Source organism: Hyperolius riggenbachi, chromosome 9 (assembly GCF_040937935.1).
Source record: "Hyperolius riggenbachi isolate aHypRig1 chromosome 9, aHypRig1.pri, whole genome shotgun sequence".
Lineage (NCBI taxonomy): Eukaryota > Metazoa > Chordata > Amphibia > Anura > Hyperoliidae > Hyperolius > Hyperolius riggenbachi.
The window spans coordinates 223,922,668-223,942,951 of record NC_090654.1 but is presented as its reverse complement, the minus strand read 5'-3'; the positions used below and the strand labels follow the sequence as shown (position 1 = coordinate 223,942,951).

The 20,284-nt window shown below is 44.3% G+C and overlaps 1 protein-coding gene across 1 annotated transcript in view; it reads left to right on the top strand.

Annotated features, from left to right (window-relative positions):
- Window positions 1–20,284, top strand: part of EIF2AK4 (eukaryotic translation initiation factor 2 alpha kinase 4) — a 143,395-nt gene that overhangs the window by 95,576 nt on the left and 27,535 nt on the right. The window contains 4 exon segments of the mRNA XM_068254043.1: window positions 10,798–10,914; window positions 12,934–12,999; window positions 13,661–13,837; window positions 18,264–18,398. Of these exon segments, the coding sequence (XP_068110144.1) occupies window positions 10,798–10,914; window positions 12,934–12,999; window positions 13,661–13,837; window positions 18,264–18,398 (495 nt within the window).

The following is a 20,284-nucleotide window of genomic DNA, read 5'->3' as shown; positions in this document are numbered from 1 at the left end:
ATGTCCGCAGAAGAGGTAGGCACCAATGAATCGCTGCCCGTATTTTGACATTGTGGACAAAGGCATTGTGGCTTAAAGGGAACCTACAGTGAGAAGGCTATGGATTTTTTGCTTTTACAATAATACCAGTTGCCTGACTCTCCTGCTGATCCTGTCTCTCTAATACTTTTAGCCACAGCCCCTCAACAAGCATGCAGATCAGGTGCTCTGACCGAAGTCAGACTGGATTAGCTGCATGCTTGTTTCAGGTGTCTGATTCAGCCACTACTTCAGCCACAGAGATCAGCAGGACTGACAAGCAACTGGTATTGTTTAAAAGGAAACATCCATATTCCTCTCAGTTAAGGATCCCTTTAAAGGTTACTGTATTTAAAAGTGTACCTGTAGGGAAAAAAGTGCCCCTACTACGGGGTATGCCACTTCAGGAGGGGGAAGCCTTTGGATCGTCCTTTGCCACCAGCCTATTCCAACACTGGGACCCCCGAAAAACCGCTTGTTGCCAGCCTGCACAGTAGCATGGATCCGATTGAGCTGAGCTTTTTCTGCTGACGCTTCAGTGGGTCTGTGCTATTGTGCAGGTGCGGTGTGGCTGTACTTCCGTGGTCTCATTGCTGGATCGACCTGGCTGGAAAGTATCCATTTTTTTAATGCAGGGCTGTGGAGTCGGTACAAAAATCATCCAACTCCGATTTCTCAGTTTATGAAACCGCCGACTCAGACTCCAGGTACCCAAAATTGCTCCGACTCCGTCTCCTTAGTGTAATTTTTACCAGAGCTGTGGAATTGGAACAAAAATCATCTGACTCAGACTCTGCAGTTTATTGAAACCACCGACTCTGACTCCAGGTAACGAAAATTGCTCCGACTCTTTGACTCTGACTCCGACTCCACTGCCCTGCTCTAATGCAGTGTTGCCAACCTTTCACAATATTTCACGTTTTCACAGGACAAATACCTAAAAATTTACTGACAAAAGATTTTTTTTTTTACTGACAAAACCCAGCGCCGAAAAATGGGCGTGGTCACGCAACAGAATGTGGGCGTGGTCATGGGTGGGGCCAAATATACATAATTTTAGTATTGTTGTAAAAGGTCTGCCAGGGAAGTTTGAGCTCTGCCATAGTTTCCCCCCCTTCCCCCAAAATGCATGTAATCTTACAGCATTTCACCAAAAATCCACGTAATCTGGCAGAGGTTCTTCCAAAATACAGGTAATATGGCAGTGGTTCCCAAAAGATAGATGTAATCTGGCAGCAGCGATTCCCCCAACATACACATAATCTGGCAGCAGTTCCCCAAAATACATTTAATCTGACAGCAGTGGTTCCCCAAAAACAGGTAGCCCTAGGTCTATAGGTGTCCCCAGAATAGGTGGCCAGGGGTATAGATGTCCCCAGAACAGGTAGCCAGGGGGAGAGATGTCCCCGGAAAAGGTAGCCAGGGGTATATGTAGGCAGGGGTACAGGGCCGGTTCTAGACTGGCACATATGAGGGGGCAGTCAAATGGGTAGGGGGCAACATGTTCGAGGAAATTGCAGCGGCGACGAAAGTGGGCATGGCAAGTAAATGCACATAATGAGAGACAGCATTTCCCCACTAAATGCACATAAGAGACAGCCTTTCACCAGTAAATGCACATAAGAGACAGCCTTTCACCAGTAAATGCACATAAGAGACAGCCTTTCACCAGTAAATGCACGTAATGACAGACAGCCTTTCACCAGTAAATGCACATAAGAGACAGCTTTTCACCAGTAAATACACATAAGAGACAGCTTTTCACCAGTAAATGCACATAATAAGAGACAGCTTTTCACCAGTAAATGCACATAATAAGAGACAGCTTTTCACCAGTAAATGCACATAATGGCAAACAGCCAGTGTCCTCAGTATATGTAGCCAGCAGATATATGTGCCCAGTATATGTAGCCAGAGGTATATGTCCCCAGTATATGTAGGCAGGGGTATATGTGCCCAGTATATGTAGCCAGAGGTATATGTCCCCAGTATATGTAGGCAGGGGTATATGTGCCCAGTATATGTATCCAGAGGTATATGTCCCCAGTATATGTAGCCAGGGGTATATGTGCCCAGTATATGTAGCCAGAGGTATATGTACCCAGTATATGTAGCCAGGGGTATATGTAGGCAGGGGTATATGTCCCCAGTATATGTAGCCAGGAGTATATATGCCCAGTATATGTAGGCAGGTGTATATGTCCCCAGTATATCTAGTCGGGTATATGTCCCAAGTATATGTAGGCAGGGTATATGTGCCCAGTATATGTAGCCACAGGTATATGTCCCAGTATATGTAGCCAGAGATATATGTGCCCAGTATATGTAGCCAGAGATATATGTGCCCAGTATATGTAGCCAGATGTATATGCGCCCAGTATATGTAGGCGGGGGTATATGTGCCCAGTATATGTAGGCAGAGGTATATGTGCCCAGTATATGTAGGCAGGGGTATATGTGCCCAGTATATGTAGGCGGGTATATGTGCCCAGTATATGTAGCCAGGGGTATATGTGCCCAGTATATGTAGCCAGGGGTATATGTCCCCAGTATATGTAGGCAGGGATATATGTGCCCAGTATATGTAGCCAGGGGTATATGTGCCCAGTATATGTAGCCAGGGGTATATGTGCCCAGTATATGTAGCCAGGGGTATATGTGCCCAGTATATGTAGCCAGGGGTATATGTGCCCAGTATATGTAGCCAGGGGTATATGTGCCCAGTATATGTAGCCAGAGGTATATGTCCCCAGTATATATAGGCAGGGGTATATGTGCCCAGTATATGTAGCCAGGGGTATATGTAGGCAGGGGTATATGTAGCCAGGGGTATATGTGCCCAGTATATGTAGGCAGGTGTATATGTCCCCAGTATATGTAGTCGGGTATATGTCCCAAGTATATGTAGGCAGGGTAATGTGCCCAGTATATGTAGCCACAGGTATATGTCCCAGTATATGTAGCCAGAGATATATGTGCCCAGTATATGTAGCCAGAGATATATGTGCCCAGTATATGCAGCCAGATGTATATGCGCCCAGTATATGTAGGCGGGGGTATATGTGCCCAGTATATGTAGCCAGGGGTATATGTGCCCAGTATATGTAGGCAGGGGTATATGTGCCCAGTATATGTAGGCGGGTATATGTGCCGGGTATATGTGCCCAGTATATGTAGCCAGGGGTATATGTCCCCAGTATATGTAGGCAGGGGTATATGTGCCCAGTATATGTAGCCAGGGGTATATGTAGCCAGGGGTATATGTGCCCAGTATATGTAGCCAGGGGTATATGTGCCCAGTATATGTAGCCAGGGGTATATGTGCCCAGTATATGTAGCCAGGGGTATATGTGCCCAGTATATGTAGCCAGGGGTATATGTGCCCAGTATATGTAGCCAGGGGTATATGTGCCCAGTATATGCAGTCGGGTATATGTCCCCAGTATATGTAGTCAGGGTTATATGTGCGCAGTATATGTAGCCAGATGACCTGTGCCCAGTATATGTAGCCAGGTTTATATGTGCCAAGTATATGTAGCCAGGTGACCGCCCCCCCCCCCCCTTCTCTCACCTTAGTGCTCTCCCTCCCTCGCTCACTATCCCCTCCTGAACTAGTGCTGACTGAGTGGCTGGCAGAGGGTGGAACTTACCTTCCGTCTCGTCGCAGGCGTGGGTTGATTTGCCGCTACTCTGGTCTGGTGCAGACCAGAGCAGCAGAACTTCCGGCGCTTGGAGCGAGACGGAAGGTAAGTCCCGCCCGCTGCCAAAGGCCACCACTCAGTGAGCACTAGTTCAGGAGGGGATAGCGAGGGAGGGAGAGCACTAAGGTGAGATAAGGGGGGGATATTGCCCCCCCCTTCTCCACCGCTGATGCCACAGCTCTCCCTCCACTGCGCTGCTGTCCTCCTGCAACAGAGCGGGCGGCCGACTAACCGCCCTTATGGACGCTGCTGAATTCCTTACGGAATTCACGGGCAGCTTAATTTGTATCAAAATTTACGGGCTGCCCGTAAATTTACGGGCGGTTGGCAACACTGCTCTAATGTTCAAGATAAATTGCTGCAATACTATTGAAATCAATAATATCTCCCCAAATGAATTAGTGAAGATGGTCTACAGAATTCCCGGAACCACAAGGAAAGTAAAAAGGGCTGCGTTCTTAATACAGGATCTTCTCAAAAAATTAGCATATTGTGATAAAGTTCATTATTTTCTGTAATGTACTGATAAACATTAGACTTTCATATATTTTAGATTCATTACACTACAACTGAAGTAGTTCAAGCCTTTTATTGTTTTAATATTGATGATTTTGGCATACAGCTCATGAAAACTCAAAATTCCTATCTCAAAAAATTAGCATATTTTATCCGACCAATAAAAGAAAAGTGTTTTTAAAACAAAAAAAGTCAACCTTCAAATAATTATGTTTAGTTATGCACTCAATACTTGGTCGGGAATCCTTTTGCAGAAATGACTGCTTCAATGCGACGTGGCATGGAGGCAATCAGCCTATGGCACTGCTCAGGTGTTATGGAGGCCCAGGATGCTTCGATAGCGGCCTTAAGCTCATCCAGAGTGTTGGATCTTGCGTCTCTCAACTTTCTCTTCACAATATCCGACAGATTCTCTATGGGGTTCTGGTCAGGAGAGTTGGCAGACCAATTGAACACATTAATGCAATGGTCAGTAAACCATTTACCAGTGGTTTTGGCACTGTGAGCAGGTGCCAGGTCGTGCTGAAAAATGAAATCTTCATCTCCATAAAACTTTTCAGCAGATGGAAGCATGAAGTGCTCCAAAATCTCCTGATAGCTAGCTGCATTGACCCTGCCCTTGATAAAACACAGTGGACCAACACCAGCAGCTGACATGTTACCGCAGACCATCACTGACTGTGGGTACTTGACACTGGACTTGAGGCATTTTGGCATTTCCCGCTCCCCAGTCTTCCTCCAGACTCTGGCAACTTGATTTCCGAATGACATGTACAAGTTGCTTTCATCCAAAAAAAGTACTTTGGACCACTGAGCAACAGTCCAGTGCTGCTTCTCTGTAGCCCAGGTCAGGCGCCTCTGCCACTGTTTCTGGTTCAAAAGTGGGTTCATGCTTCCATCTGCTGAGAGGCTTTATGGAGATGAAGATTTCAATTTTCAGCACGACCTGGCACCTGCTCACAGTGCCAAAACCACTGGTAAATGGTTTAGTGACCATGGCATTACTGTGCTCAATTGGCCTGCCAACTCTCCTGACCTGAACCCCATAGAGACTCTGTGGGATATTGTGAAGAGAGAGTTGAGAGACGCAAGACCCAACACTCTGGATGAGCTTAAGGCCGCTATCGAAGCATCCTGGGCCTCCATAACACCTGAGCAGTGCCACAGGCTGATTGCCTCCATGCCACGCCGCATTGAAGCAGTCATTTCTGCAAAAGGATTCCTGACCAAGTATTGAGTGCATAATTGAACATAATTATTTGAAGGTTGACTTTTTTTGTTTTAAAAACACTTTTCTTTTATTGGTCAGATTAAATATGCTAATTTTTTGAGATAGGAATTTTGGGTTTTCATGAGCTGTATGCCAAAATCCTCAATATTAAAACAATAAAAGGCTTGAACTACTTCAGTTGTGTGTAATGAATCTAAAATATATGAAAGTCTAATGTTTATCAGTATATTACAGAAAATAATGAACTTTATCACAATATGCTAATTTTTTGAGAAGATCCTGTACAGTGGGTATTTGTGATAATTCAGCTTTAAGTGAGCAACTTTGGTTTCCAACGATGCATCACTCCAAAATCTGCAAATTATCCCTTTATACTGCTAAAAGCCAGACATTAACACCAGCAGTTCTGGATATATGTCTGGGTCTCAGGGACAATCAGAACCAGCGTTGTTGCACCAATGGGTTTGGCGTGCAGAGACCACCCCTGGAGTCACAGGGAATCCACAGCAATCATCAAAGGTCCGCACCATCCAAAATTCAAGTTTCAAGTTTCTTTATTTATAGCTCTTGTAAAAAGACATGATTAAAAGCAATTCTGCATGATGATGACGCACAGGCGTTTCGATACTTCTTTCTCAAATCATTGCAGCATCTGACCTGCAATGATTTGAGAAAGAAGTATCGAAACGCCTGTGCGTCATCATCATGCAGAATTGCTTTTAATCATGTCTTTTTACAAGAGCTATAAATAAAGAAACTTGAAACTTGAATTTTGGATGGTGCGGACCTTTGATGATTGCTGGGTCTCAGGGGCATACAGAGACGATCTGCAAATTTGGGAGTGATGCATTATGGGAAACAGCTGTTTTACAGGAATTATCAGGCAAAAAAAAAAAAAAAAAGTTTCACTTACCTGGGGCTTCTACCAGCCCCATGCAGCCACCCTGTGCCCTCGTAGTCACTGCTGCTCCAGTCCCCTGCCGCCAGCTAGTTTCGTTTTTGCCAACCTCGGGGTTGGTGGGCTGCATTGCATACATTTTTACACATTCCCTCTAGTTCAGGAACATTAACGCATACATTTTTTTCGCGTTAGCGGTGCAACGCAGTGGCGTAGCTAAGGAGCTGTTGGCCCAGGTTCAAGTTTTGCATTGGGTCCAATCAAGCATGCTATCCATAACAATTGATACGGCGCACCAAAACCAATAACGGGCAACAACAGTGTCAGAGGTGCAAGAAGGGGATGGGGAACAGCTTGTTAATGATTACTACCATTCAAATCATCTATAGAAGTGAATTTTATCAGCAGAGGACCAATAAAGAGCTAATAGTTGAGGGAGGGCCCTTTGAGGCCCCTCTGGCCCAAGGGCCCCGATGTGGTCTCTACCTCTGCACTCCCTATTGCTACGCCACTGGTGCAACGCTAATACATTTTAGCGTTAGCGTTGCAACGTGAAAATGTATTAACGTTGCACCGCTAATGCGAAAAAATGTATGCGTTAATGTTCCTGCACTACCGGGAATGCATAAAAATGTACAATGCGGCCCGCTGACCCCGAAGGTCGGCAACAACGAAACTAGCTGGCGGCGGGGGACTGGAGCAACAGTGAGTGACTACGAAGGGCACAGGATAGGAAAGTAAGGTAAGTGATACTCATTTTTTTGCCTGACAATTCCTTTAAGAAGGCAAAATTATGTTTAAGATGGTCTGTGAGCTGAGGTGATCATGTGCACCACCATGGGAATTTTGCACCACCATTTCTCAGAGTTTTGTATTTATTTTGACTTTTATATTTTACTTCAAAGTTTATATGAATTGCAATTCAGATCAGAAAATGCATGACTTTACTTTTTTTTTGTTATTAGATTCCTTTAGCTGTCCTCTTCAAGGGCATCGGTTTTTGCAGTGTGTTGTTTCTCGGCCTTGTGTTCCTTTTAAATTCATTAGTATCATAAAACATTGATAGTCAGTGGGGTGAATTCACTCACTGACCACCTCTCATTGACGTCAGTGACACTTCCCTGCTACAAATCCTTTGCTTTGCTGCTCATGTAATATGCACTTTGATGTTGCCATGGCAGATGGTTTTAAATAACTTAGTGTTTGTGGAATAATTTATATGATTGCCTGAGGTAAACTGAAATACTGCTTGAGGTGAAAAATATATGTATATAAATACACTGCAGCATAAGGATTGGGAAGACGAGGCATTTTTTCTAATTGCCACACATACAGATACAGTCTGGGACCTGTCCACCCCCAGCTAGATAAAATATTATAAACTTGTGAACATCTATTGCAGGAAACATGAAGATTTTTCACGTGTTCATACACAGTTATATTTTTTCATGAACTTTAAGGCTAGGAACACATTAGGCAGCATTGATACTATTGCAGGAAGCGCTAGCATTTTTTCAGCCAATCAAAGTCTTTGGGCTGCATGTAAAAATATACATATTTGCGTATTACATTGTGCGTTATTAGAAAATGCACAACTTGCTGCATAGTTTTCAAAAACGCATGTAAAATATACAGAATGTATTTCTATGGAGGTGCAGAGAAATTCGTTATTAACCTCTTGAGGACCACAGTGTTAAGCCCCCAGGCCAGGCCTTTTTTATGAAATTGGCCACTGCAGCTTTAAGGCCAAGCTGCAGGGCCGCACAACACAGCACACAAGTGTTTCCCCACCTCCCTCCTTTACAAAATGCCCCCTGACAGGGGCTTTATTATTATGGGGGGCATTTTGTAATTTTATTTATTGAGGGATGTGTATGTTGTATAGCACTTTTGTACATATGTATAGCACCTTCTGATGAAGCCTTTTAGGTGAAATGTGATCTCATTAAAGCAGTAGGATCAGCCATACTATGCCAGGAAAAAAAACACATATATAAGTAGATAAATACTTGATCTACTTACATAACACATGTATTATACTGTCCACGTTTTGATTTCAGTGAATGTTATATAGTAAATGACGAGAATTCTGTTCCTGGTGGGGGCCATGTCTTTTGCCCACAGTAAAGGCTAACTCGTGATGTCATTTATGCCCTTTACTTTTTTTCTTGTCTCCTCCAATCGCTGAGTCACCTCAGCCTTGCTTGTAAACACAAGTGATTAGGGGATCAGGTTTCAGATAAGCAGCAGGCAGGGAAATAAAGGGAAGAGGAGGAATATATTATAGATAAAAAGAACACCCAGCATGCAATTCTTTGGCACAGACTACTAAAGGGCCAGTGTTCCTTAAGTATGTGATAATTCCAAATCATAACAGCAGAAAAAGTTTTGAAAGTTTTGAATGCAGGATTAGCATCTTTATCACTTAATACACTCAGACCAGTTGCTGTTGAAATTTGATTTTTATGGTGACGATACCGCTTTAAGGATTTATGTACAGCACAATGCACACTTTTTAACCCTTTTTGTAATTTATGCCTCTCATTTGCGGTGGTGTGGGAACCGTTACGTATTGATGTGTCTGCGATCTGATATGTGACATACATCTCGTGCATTCACACTCTGGTACCACCCACCGTAACCAGTGTTAGCCCAGCAACCTGCACATGGGATAGCTACACCCCACTCGTTATCGGGTGGAGGGGGATCAGCCAGGACCTCCATAGTGAAGGGTTGCAGTCCCTACCTGGGGGTTTCACTGGAGACTTACTAGTATTCATGGCGGTCAATTTTAATGACAGTGATTATTATAATAAAGTGAATAATACTTTTAATGTACCTATAGGGCATGTCAGTCTAGACATTAGTGTTTGAAACTTTTTTCCCTGGTACCCATTATTCGGTTTGTGTATTGTTACAGTAAAGCTGTTACTGAACAGCTTCTGTAACAAAAACGCCTGGAAAACAGCTCTGATCTAGCGTTTTTCAGAGTGGTTTTCCACTTTCCTATACTTTAACATTGAGGCAGAAACGCCTCAGAAATCTAAAAAATGCTGCAGCCCCTGAGTTTGCGTTTGTGGAAAAAACTAGCCGCTCTGGTGTGCACCATTCTATTCACTTTCATTAGCCAAGCGGTTTTCCCCCTGCAAGCATTTTAAAAAACGCTGTAGAATTGCTCTGGTGTGCACCAGCCCATACACACAAATCCCTGCCTCACTACTGACCTGCTACATGGCTAGTAAGTGACACTTACAAAGCAGGGCTTAGTGAATTGAGGCATGTTTGTTCGGTAAATTCCCGAACTTCTGCCTCATGCGGACAATATTTAGTGAATTTGAAAATAAAAGTGTAAAATACCCAATGAGGTATTTTACTGACCAAAAATGATTTTACCGACACGCCCTTAGTGAATAGAGCCCATTGTGAAGGTAAATTAATAAAAACCGCAAAATGCACAAAAATGTATTAAAACTGTTAATGCAAACATATACAAAAATGCCGCAAAAACCATCAAAAACACTGCCTAGTGTTCTCCCACCCTAAAACCTAGGATGTGGGCAAAGATACTGATCCTTAAAGGGGAACTGAAGAGTGAGGTATATGGAGGCTGTCATGTTAATTTCCTTTTAAGCAATACCAGTGGCCTGGCAGCCCTGCTGATCATCTGCCTCCAATACTATTAGCCATAGCCCCTGAACAAGCATTCAGCAGATCAGGTGTTTCAGTGGTTCAGACTTTAAAGTCAGATCTGACAAGACTAGCTGCATGCTTGTTTCTGGTTTTATTCAGATATTAATGCAGAGAAATAGACCAGCAGGGCTGCCAGGCAACTGGTATTGATTAAAAGGAAATAAACATGACAGCCTCCATATAGCTCTCTCTCCAGTTCCCCTTTAAAGGCTACATCCGGGGGGGGAAAAATCCACTTGAGTGAATATTCTTTGACTAGGTACGTTAGGTAGTCCCTCATATTAAGTAAAAGTGGTATGATTGTACATACAAGATTGTATCCGGTCCTGGCCAGTGGCGGTGGGTTTGAGGAGGACATGGGAATTGATTTTTTTTTTTGTCCATTTTGCCGAGTCAAAACCAACAGAAAAATTCAGATGTCACTGAATCTTATGTTAATGGAATCTGTTCACACATGTCAGTTTGCAATGCATCCATTGTGGTCAGCGGAACGCAAAGTACCGACCTGCACAATGTGCTTCCCATAGAAGCCTATGGTGGAAACGCACCTGCCTCCAATGGACTACAACGGACCACCGGAGCGGATACTGCACTGTCCGCTCCGGCTGCCCGTTTCAGATCCGGTTCCAAGCGTGAACTGAGCCTTCTGCTTTGCTGAAGAAGACTTGGGAATTAGTAACCAGTTCACTTTACATGGCATTTCTTGTTGAAGTTATTCTAACAGCTATATTATTTTATTACAGGAAAGAAATTACAGTATATATGTGAACCACACATCTTTGTTGAAAGCTATCCTACTTCACTGTGGAGTGCCGGAAGATAAGCTTATTCAGGTGTACAACATTCTGTACGATGCTATGGTGAGCATTAGCTTTGTGCACACTTGGAATACACAGTCATGCTGTAGAGGTTTTGTGCATACTGATTCCAGCAACTGTTTACTAACCTGAAGCGAAATTAAACTTATGATATAATGATTTGTATGTGTAGTACAACTAAGAAATAGAACATTAGTAGCAAAGATAAGTCTCGTATATTGTTTTCCAGTAGAGGAAGAGTTAAAAAAAAAACTTCAGTTGTTATCTATGCAAAAGAGCATCTCTGAGCTATTTGACTCAACCGGGTCGAATACAGTCCTGTTTTCTGAAGCACTTAAACAGTGAGAGGCAGCTTGGGATAAGGTTTTACTGCAGGAAGGTTCAGAGGGTTACTATTTCTGCTCTGTTTTATAGCTTAAAAGACAGAGTGTGATTTTAAACTGCAAATATAACAGAATAATGCAATGTTGTAAAAAAGCTATATAACTGAAAATAAAAATTAGATTTTTTTTTTCTTTGCTACTAATGTTATATTAATTATCAGTAAAACACATACAATTCATTATCTCAAAAGTTTTCTGTTTTGTTTTGTTTTTTCACTTCAGGATTGCGTTAATAAATGCTGATCTTCAAGTAAAGCTTTTAATGCATCTCACCTATGTGCAGTAACATGTATATTAAATAGTATTGCTGTACAAAAGCATAGTTCTTAATGTGCCATAAATTACCTTTTATGTGTATTTGTTGTGCTTGCACTGCACTCCTGCAGTCCCCTGGCAGTAGTATACATATAGTAAAGTCTCCAAGGCATGCCCCAAGTAGGTGAGAGTGATATGCCTGCCTGATATCGCTCTCATCTTTGGTTCCCTTTAACTTCAGCTACTTTGAAGCCAATGTCTGCATACTATTATGTGCAGAACTGTAATGAAGCAGGCATTAGTCAATGGCAGCTAGGGCTGACCAGAATTGGGGAGTGGTGATACAGCTCCAGATCTCAGCATAATGATAAGCACCTGGGAGGAGAGGAAGTCACGTGCCCCACTACACTACAGTAGAGGGTGGCGAAAGTAACGAGACTAACAGTGTAGTGAACTTATCAGCACTAGCACTGCTGTTATTTTATTCTAGGATTAAGTCTAACTCCAGACAAAGTAGGGAAGGTTAGAACCTCTTATGCTGGGAATACACGGTAAGATTTTGAGCCATTTAGATGACTCGATAGATAATTTCCGACATGTACGATTTTGCGCCCGATCGTTTCCACGCTCATTTCTGCATGGGGAACAATGGGAAAAGATAAGAAAAACAAATGGAAGATAAGAGAATCGAGCGCGGAAAACGATCGGGCGCAGAATCGAGCGGCAAAATCCTCACATTACCAAGACAGCAGGATTGGCAGTGAGCGAATATTATACCCACTTAGAGTTGTTGTTTAGTGAGTCATCGCTGGGTGGAGCCTGTGCAGAGCATCAACTCCTTCCATTTAACTGCTGAAGCCTGATTGGTTCTGGACAACTGCTCCACTTTTTCTCTAGTTTTTCCTGCACTTGTCTTGATAAACCATTTCCACAGTTGAGAGGGCTATAATTGACATTTTGGTGGCAAGAAAGTGAAGCAACAAATTTGTGTGCCTGTGGCTGCAACTGATTTTGAGTGCCATCATAGACTGCAATGTACAGTAGCCCCCAATGACAGCCTGGCCAGCAATCCGGACAAGCAACCGCTAATAACTTTGTTCAACGGCCACGTGACGTCACTGCGCATATTGACCCTCCAAAAAAAAAAAAAAGGAACATAGCTCAGTTCTTTGCATGATTGAGACTCTACATGTCACTTTATGTGCCTTTTTAACCCTGTTGTAGTGGCAGACACAGAATGCAGACCTGCAGGGAATTATAACCACTAGCTATAGATAAACATTTACGCAGTGTCAGAGCATAGTTGTGGCTCAGTGTGTTGCAGACTGCTTGTGAGCTTTGATGCAGACTTCAATATTCAGCATTGTGTAGATGTTTGTTGGTGACTCTGTTTATACCAGATCTTTTGTTTCCTCTACGCTAGATTGAGAAGCTCACTAAGAGGGAAGTGGAGGCCAAGTTCTGTAACCTGTCACTTTCTCAGAATAATGTAAGTATGTTTTACCATCCAGCACTCTTTGCATGGCAATTGATGTGAAACTCCAAAAGTGCCAAGGACGTCGCACTGCAGCAGAGCACCTATAAAGACGTAATGCAGAGTTTGTAGGGCCACTCTAGATCAGGGGCTCCTGGGTGGTTGCAAGCTCTGCTTCTCTATGTGCTACTCCATTGCCCATGAATCATTATCATGGCATAGACAGTTACTTCAAACGGACTAATTTTTTCCCTTTCTCCCCCCGTTACATGGGGGAAGAAAGGCGATGGCCGTGGGGTCCTCGAATCGTGGGAATATCAAAGCCATCACTGCCATGCACCTGACCAAGCTCTTTCGAATGAGATCTTTCCAGCGTGCCAGATTGATCGTTTTGATCAAGCCGACCGAAAATGGTGTGAGGTGAACAATCCATCAGCAATGTTGCTGTAAATCGAGTAATGTATGGGCACACTTGGTGGAGTCCTAATGTGTACTGAGCTATTTGGCTGAATAGCTCTAGTAGTAGTAGGTTTTGCCAGGTGCAGCTCCTGTCTGCATATCACAGACTCCCCACACCTTCCAGGAAACAGGTATTGCTCAATGAGCCTTTACCTAGCAATATGGCTCATCGGTCCCTCAGATAAGATGCATCTGTATCATTTATGTGTTCTTTCAGTTCCAGCTGAATCGCTTGTACAAGTTTATTGAGCAGAAAGGAGAGCTTAATGAACTGGAGACAATGATGTCCTCTCTGACAAAGCAGAAGTCGGCGGTTGGTCTGCTGGCAAAGCAGGGATTGAAGGACCTGGAGGAGATCATCGGACTACTGAAGCGACTGGGCATTAAGCTGCAGGTGAGGACCTGATAAATCTAGAAAATCATTGTACATTCACAACTCTCTATAGCTGCAGTATATTTATCTCAAACTTAATGCTGTGTACGTTCAACAGTAGCCAATCAGAAGTGCTCATTGGTTAAACTGGATTGAATAATAAAGGTGAGAACATAGTCTTCCGTGTTCATGCCTCAGTCTGAATTAACAGCCTTTTTGCTATTAATAGGGATTGGGGGCATGCCACTATGTATAATGGGTAGGATGGGGCGCCCAATGTGTGTTCGATTTTAGTGTTTTAAAATTTAAATAAAAATAAAAAAAATTATAAAAAAGAGTGGTAATTGCTTACCTCTCCAGAAGATATAGACACCAGTTCAACTTGAAAAAGTTTTTATCCAAAAAGCCATCGGACTATGCGTTTCACGCTTCATGGTCGCTTCCTCAGATCAATACAAAATGCCTTGATAGCATACAGTGTAGGCACCACTAGTACAGTGTTAAGATATTAGAGGCGCCTTCTCTCTATCCCCCATGCTATCAGGGCATTTTGTATTGACCTGAGGAAGCGGGCCATGACTCATGAAATGCGTTGTCAGATTGCTTTTTGAATAAAGACATTTTTTCCAGTTGGACTGGTGTCTATGGCCTCAATTCATAAAGCATTACCGCATGCGGTAATGCTGAAAACAGCAGACTTTCCCAAGCACTTAGCAAAATGTCAATTCATAAAGGCTGTTACCACATAAAAAACTGAAATTACTGAGCAGTGAGGTAAATTAACGACTTGGTTGTAATTACCTCCAACACATGTCAGTAAATTGTCAGCAAATGTCAATTCATAAAGCCTTCAACAAGCGGTTAGTCAGACGATAATTACCGACACCTCTGGTGAGGTCTTAACAATGCTAAGTCTCTGTGAGTCTGTGCAGGGAACCTAAGTCTCTGTGAGTCTGTGCAGGGAGCCTAAGTCTCTGTGAGTCTGTGCAGGGAGCCGAAGTCTCTGTGAGTCTGTGCAGGGAGCCGAAGTCTCTGTGAGTCTGTGCAGGGAGCTGAAGTCTCTGTGAGTCTGTGCAGGGAGCTGAAGTCTCTGTGAGTCTGTGCAGGGAGCCGAAGTCTCTGTGAGTCTGTGCAGGGAGCCGAAGTCTCTGTGAGTCTGTGCAGGGAGCCGAAGTCTCTGTGAGTCTGTGCAGGGAGCCGAAGTCTCTGCAAGTCTGTGCAGGGAACCGTAATTACAGCTTGTAACAAAAGAGAGATATCGCCACACTTCTGCTGTACCGCTCAATGGGCTGCGGTAATTTACCGAACTTCAAAGGCAGCTGTGAAAATCTTTATGAATTAGCACAAGAAAGTCTAAAATACCGAATGCGGTATTCTCCCTCCCAGATTTTTTTTACCGCAAAGCCTTTTATGAATTGAGGCCTATATCTTTTGGAGAGGTAAGTGATTACCTCCCTTTTTTATTATTTTTATTTATATTTTAAAACCCTAAAACAGAACACACATCCTACCCATTGCAGAACCCGATACTGCACCATTGGGCTCCCGGTCTCTTCCTACTTCTCACCTATGTATTCTTGGTCCCTACAAGGATCGCCAAAGAAACCCTCCCCTATATGTCACTATGTGCGTTATATAATTTATGTAATTCTTATAGTTGGCCTGACTTGTGCGCATTAAACTGTTGTAATCAGTAAGTGGACTGTGATGGCTATCATGACTCATGTCTAATGTACAGCTCATTTCCTAGGCACTAAGCATTAATAACTACTATACTATCAGTCTTCCTATATTACTGTCAGTTTTCTATAATACATTGACTAGAGTGGTACAATAATCAATAGAAAAGTACTGGAATTTTCCACAGAGCTGGCCAGGAAAACTAAAATAGAAGATAGAATATAAGTGCTGTCCTCTTGTAGGCATGCACACACTTGGTCATACTCACTTCTGTATCACATTAGAGGCCTCTTCTGCCATGATAAGGATTCTCTTTCCTGCTTCTAGTGTTCTGAAGTGTACAAATTCAGATATTTACCTGAAGAAATGAAGCTTCAGGATCCTTTTGAGGCTTCTCTCGGTGCTTTGATGCCCCCCTCACTGAGCCTGGCCCCCCAGAAGATTGGCGCAATGCCATGGCTCTGCACCTCCTCTTACATCAGCGAAGCCACATATGCAAAGGAAGCCAGACCCACTTGTGTACGTGCAGCAACGTGCTACTGCGCATGCGCCACTACTGTATGGCAGCTCTCATAACGGCCCCAATGTGGAGGGGGGGTTGTGCTGATTCAAAGATCGGAGCATGGAGGAAAGCCTCAATAGACTCCTGACGCTTCCCTTTCTTTAGGTCAGGGGTCTCAAACTCAATTTACCTGGGGGCCGCAGGAGGCAAAGTCAGGATGAGGCTGGGCCGCATAAGGGATTTCACAATCAGCAGCTCTGCCCCTCCTGACGTCAATCGTGGCGCATCGCCGCCTCTGCCTGCCCCTCTGACTCTTCCTTCACAGAGAGGGGCGATCCGTGCGGCGATTAACATCAGGAGGGGCAGAGCTGAAGCTGAAAGCTCTGCCCCTTCCAGGAAATGCCGGCGGATTGCCCCCCGGGTGATTTGGGGGCTCTGCAGCCCTCATTTAGCGGCGGGGATGCGGCGGATTACTTGGGAGCACTGAAGCGAACTATAAGGAAGCTTTTGCTGGCGAGGGCCACAAAATATTGTATCGAGGGCCGCGAGTTTGAGACCCCTGCTTTAGGTAAATAATTCCCTTTTAAGGCTAGGTTCAGATAAATAATTTTCTTTTAAGGCTGATTGGAGGGAAGGGCACAGGCGGGGAGCGGCGTTATAGAGGCGGCGGGGGAGCGGTGGTGACAGACACTCAGAGGTAAACAGCCTGCTAGCCACACGCTGCATGTCGCTAGCACGGCGGTTTGATTTATGAGGGACAGCAGAGCATGGGGGGGGGGGGGGGGTGCACGGTATAGTAACAGAGGCTGGTCGTTGTATGCAGAACCAGCCTCTGTGTCCTAATGGCATTCTTAAAACCCACCTCGGGTTCTCTCTCAGTACAATCTTTCAGCTGCAATTGCTTTTTTTTAACTAACAAATAGTGGTCATGTGACTTGATTTACTACAGAAGTCTAAAACTGCTGCTAGGGGAGTGTGTTTCATTGTAGTAGCTCCCAGAGAGACACTGTAGGATGTACCCGCTCCCCTCTTCCACCTCTTCATCAAATCCAAAAAAAAGCTTTATTGGCAGGACCATATACAATTAGCATTGCCAAAGTAAAACATTAGCATGGGTGGGGGTGGCTGTGGGAATAAGGGAAGGGTATAGGGGGTGGGGTATACAGTACATAAAGGTGTGGAGGATATAAGGAAGTGTCCATACAGTCTGTGGGGTATCATGTTCCTCTCAGGTAGCGACATACAGAGCCGCTATTTGCACGGTTGTTTCCCCCAGTAGGATGTAGAGTTTCCTCTCATGTGTAGACGTATATCCAGGATGTGGGCAGAGAGTCTCGGAAGTGGGCATTCCTCACAGGTGCGTATTTGCTGCAGTGTAGTAGGAAATGGGTCTCATCCTTCAGGGCCTCCTGGTCACACTTCCTGCACAATCTCTCCTCTCGGGGGGTTCCATGTCTGTCTGTGCTGCCCTGTCTCTCTCCAGGCTGTAGGCGCTCAGACGGTACAGGCTCATGGTCTTTCTGTCTGTCTTTGGGGTGGTGTAGCCTCTCCAGATACAGGTCCATTGTGTACTCCCTCTGCAGTGATTGGTAGACAGTAACTTTCTTGGAGTTTTTTATGCCACTCCTCAATTCCTCTAGGTATCATTCCTTGCAGCTTTCTATAATCCCTTTTATTTGGGTGTTTTGTCAGACTGTATTGAGGATCTTGGCTGGGCTCGCTGTTGATGCTTTGCTTCAGAGCACGTGGTATGGCTTCGGCCCTGTGGCTCAGTGAGGCTGTATGGTGGTAAGTGCCAGGGCTGCTGCTCTGTATGTGCGCCCGGTATGAGAGCACCCTCTGCTGGATAGTCAGCCATCTATTTCCTCAGCTAGCTTTGTTCTGTCCACTTGCATCAGGATCCTTAGTCAGTGTAGATGGAAACAAGCTCAGTTCTCTTCATTAGGTAGTTATGTAAATGCAAATGAGATAAAGCTAGAGGGGTGTTTATGACCTGACCTGCATTAAGAGGAAGAGTGAAGGTCAGAAAGCATAGCATTAGTTTGTGAACTATATTTGCTAGATCCAATGACAGTAATTTCATGTAATAATCGCCTGTTCATTCTGAAAGCTCTGCTTCTCCATTTCTGTGTTTGGAGCTATACTTTAAATTGCAAATCACATTTAAACAGAAGTAACTAATCATTGTCTGTATACTATATGAGCATGCTGATTTCTGAGTGTCGGAGTTCCTCTTTATGCCCTGGACTTGTTTCCTTTCTGCAGGTGGTTGTGAATTTTGGCCTGGTCTACAAGATGCAGCAGCACAGTGGAATTGTGTTTCAGTTTGTGGCATTTATCAAGCGGCGGCAGAGGACAGTCCCTGAGATCCTGGCAGCCGGGGGCAGATATGACCATCTGGTATGTGATGTGACATGCAGCATTTGTAGCAGAACCAGCTGCTGAACCAGTAATGCCTTGTCTTATTCAAGGTGGCACAGAGCAATATAATCACATCCTAGGCACAGCCTTATCATCTGTTCTCTGCTTAGCAGGTATTTAGCCTTCTTAAAACAGAAGGTATTTGTGATTCCTCAGATTGGAGTGAGCATATGACGTTTCCCACAATGCACCCCAAATACTCCTCCAGAACTGCTAGAATGCAATGATGTGTCACCTTGTTATTATTACAGAGCCACACTAACCCAACATGCATTTAGACTGTTTCAGACTGGTTGGGCCTCATCAGGGCAGCCTCTTTGTAATTACCTCACCTGTGAATGTTTGTGGTTTTCTGCAAAACATGTACTTGGGAAGCCCTGCTATAAAGGCTCTCCACACCCGGAGCAGTGCTTTTCGGCGCTGCTAGATTTGGGCGCAGCCAGCGCCGCCATAGACTATAATGGGAATCCGTCTATAGCGGCGCTCAGTGAGTAACGTCGGCACCATCAGAGGACGGAGCCGAGGTTGCTTAAACACAATAATTCGGCCTCCAGCAATTGCTGGAAGCCGAATTATTTCATTCCCCCACTATCCATTGCGGCCTGGAGGGGGAATAGTAATTAACAGCTGTATCCTGCACCCAAGTCTACCGGCGCTGATTTTAAATGTACTCCTCCACACCGTCCTCCACCCTGAAGGATTCTGAGAAGGGTTTGTCAGAAAGGAGCATTGGGGCCACGCAGTCCTTCAGACGTGAGCATGGCTGTGCCTCTGCAAGTACAGCCACGCCTGCACAGTAAGCCGGAGCCACTTGTGCACGAGCGGCTCCGTGCTGCTGCCTAGGAATGCCTGTGGTCACGTGGGTGCAGCATGGAGCGCTCGTGCCAGAAAAGAAGCCCGGCCCGATGGAGGTCTGGAGGACAGCGTGGGAAGCCTCTAGAGCCATGCTTTAGAGGATCCAGAGGTTTCCCTCTCTTTCGGGAAGTTTTTCATTTTTTGCTTTAACCTCCCTGGCGTTCAATTTCCCCAGGATTTCTGTGCAGAAAGTGATCTAATTCATTTTCATAACCTTTTTTTTTTTTTTCCTGTAACTTGCCAAAATGTGTCAAGCAAGGGTGTAGTATATACGGTGCAGGAGAGTATAGACGTGTATGCATGTCAATACTGTTCACAGCATATTTTGTATTGACGTGTATAACTGTCAATACCGCCAAGGACAACTGAAGTGAGAGGGATATGGAGGCTGCCATATTTATTTCCTTTTAAGCAATACCAGTTGCCTGGCCGTCCTGCTGATCCTCTGCCTCTAACCCTTTTAGCCGTAGCCCCTAAACAAGCATGCAGCAGATCAGGTGTTTCTGACATTGTCAGATCTGACAAGATTAGCTGCATGCTTGTTTTGGGTGTTATTCAAATACTACTTCAGCCAAATAGATCAGCAGGGCTGCCAGGCAGCTGGTATAAGGAAATAAATATGTCAGCCTCATATTCTTCCCACTTCAGTTGTCCTTTAAGTCTTGTATGTAGAGGGGATCTACATAGCGGGGCAAGGGAGACCACTAGGGATGATCAAAGAGATGTAAATTCTTCTAAGTTTATGCAAATTTATGCAAATGTATGCAATTTAAAAATGGACCAATCAATTTAAACCCAGGTTTAAATTGATTGGTCCTTTTTCAATCTGCATATATTTGCATAAACATTTGCATAATGTTTTGAATACATCTCATTGATCATCCCTAGAGACGACCATGCCCTCAGCAGTGTACTGTGTACGCTAGATTCTCGTCAGAGGCATCCCCGACCCATCTAGTATGTTTACAAAGCTTTACTCTCCCTACATTCCTTCTGTTTCTCCATCTCTT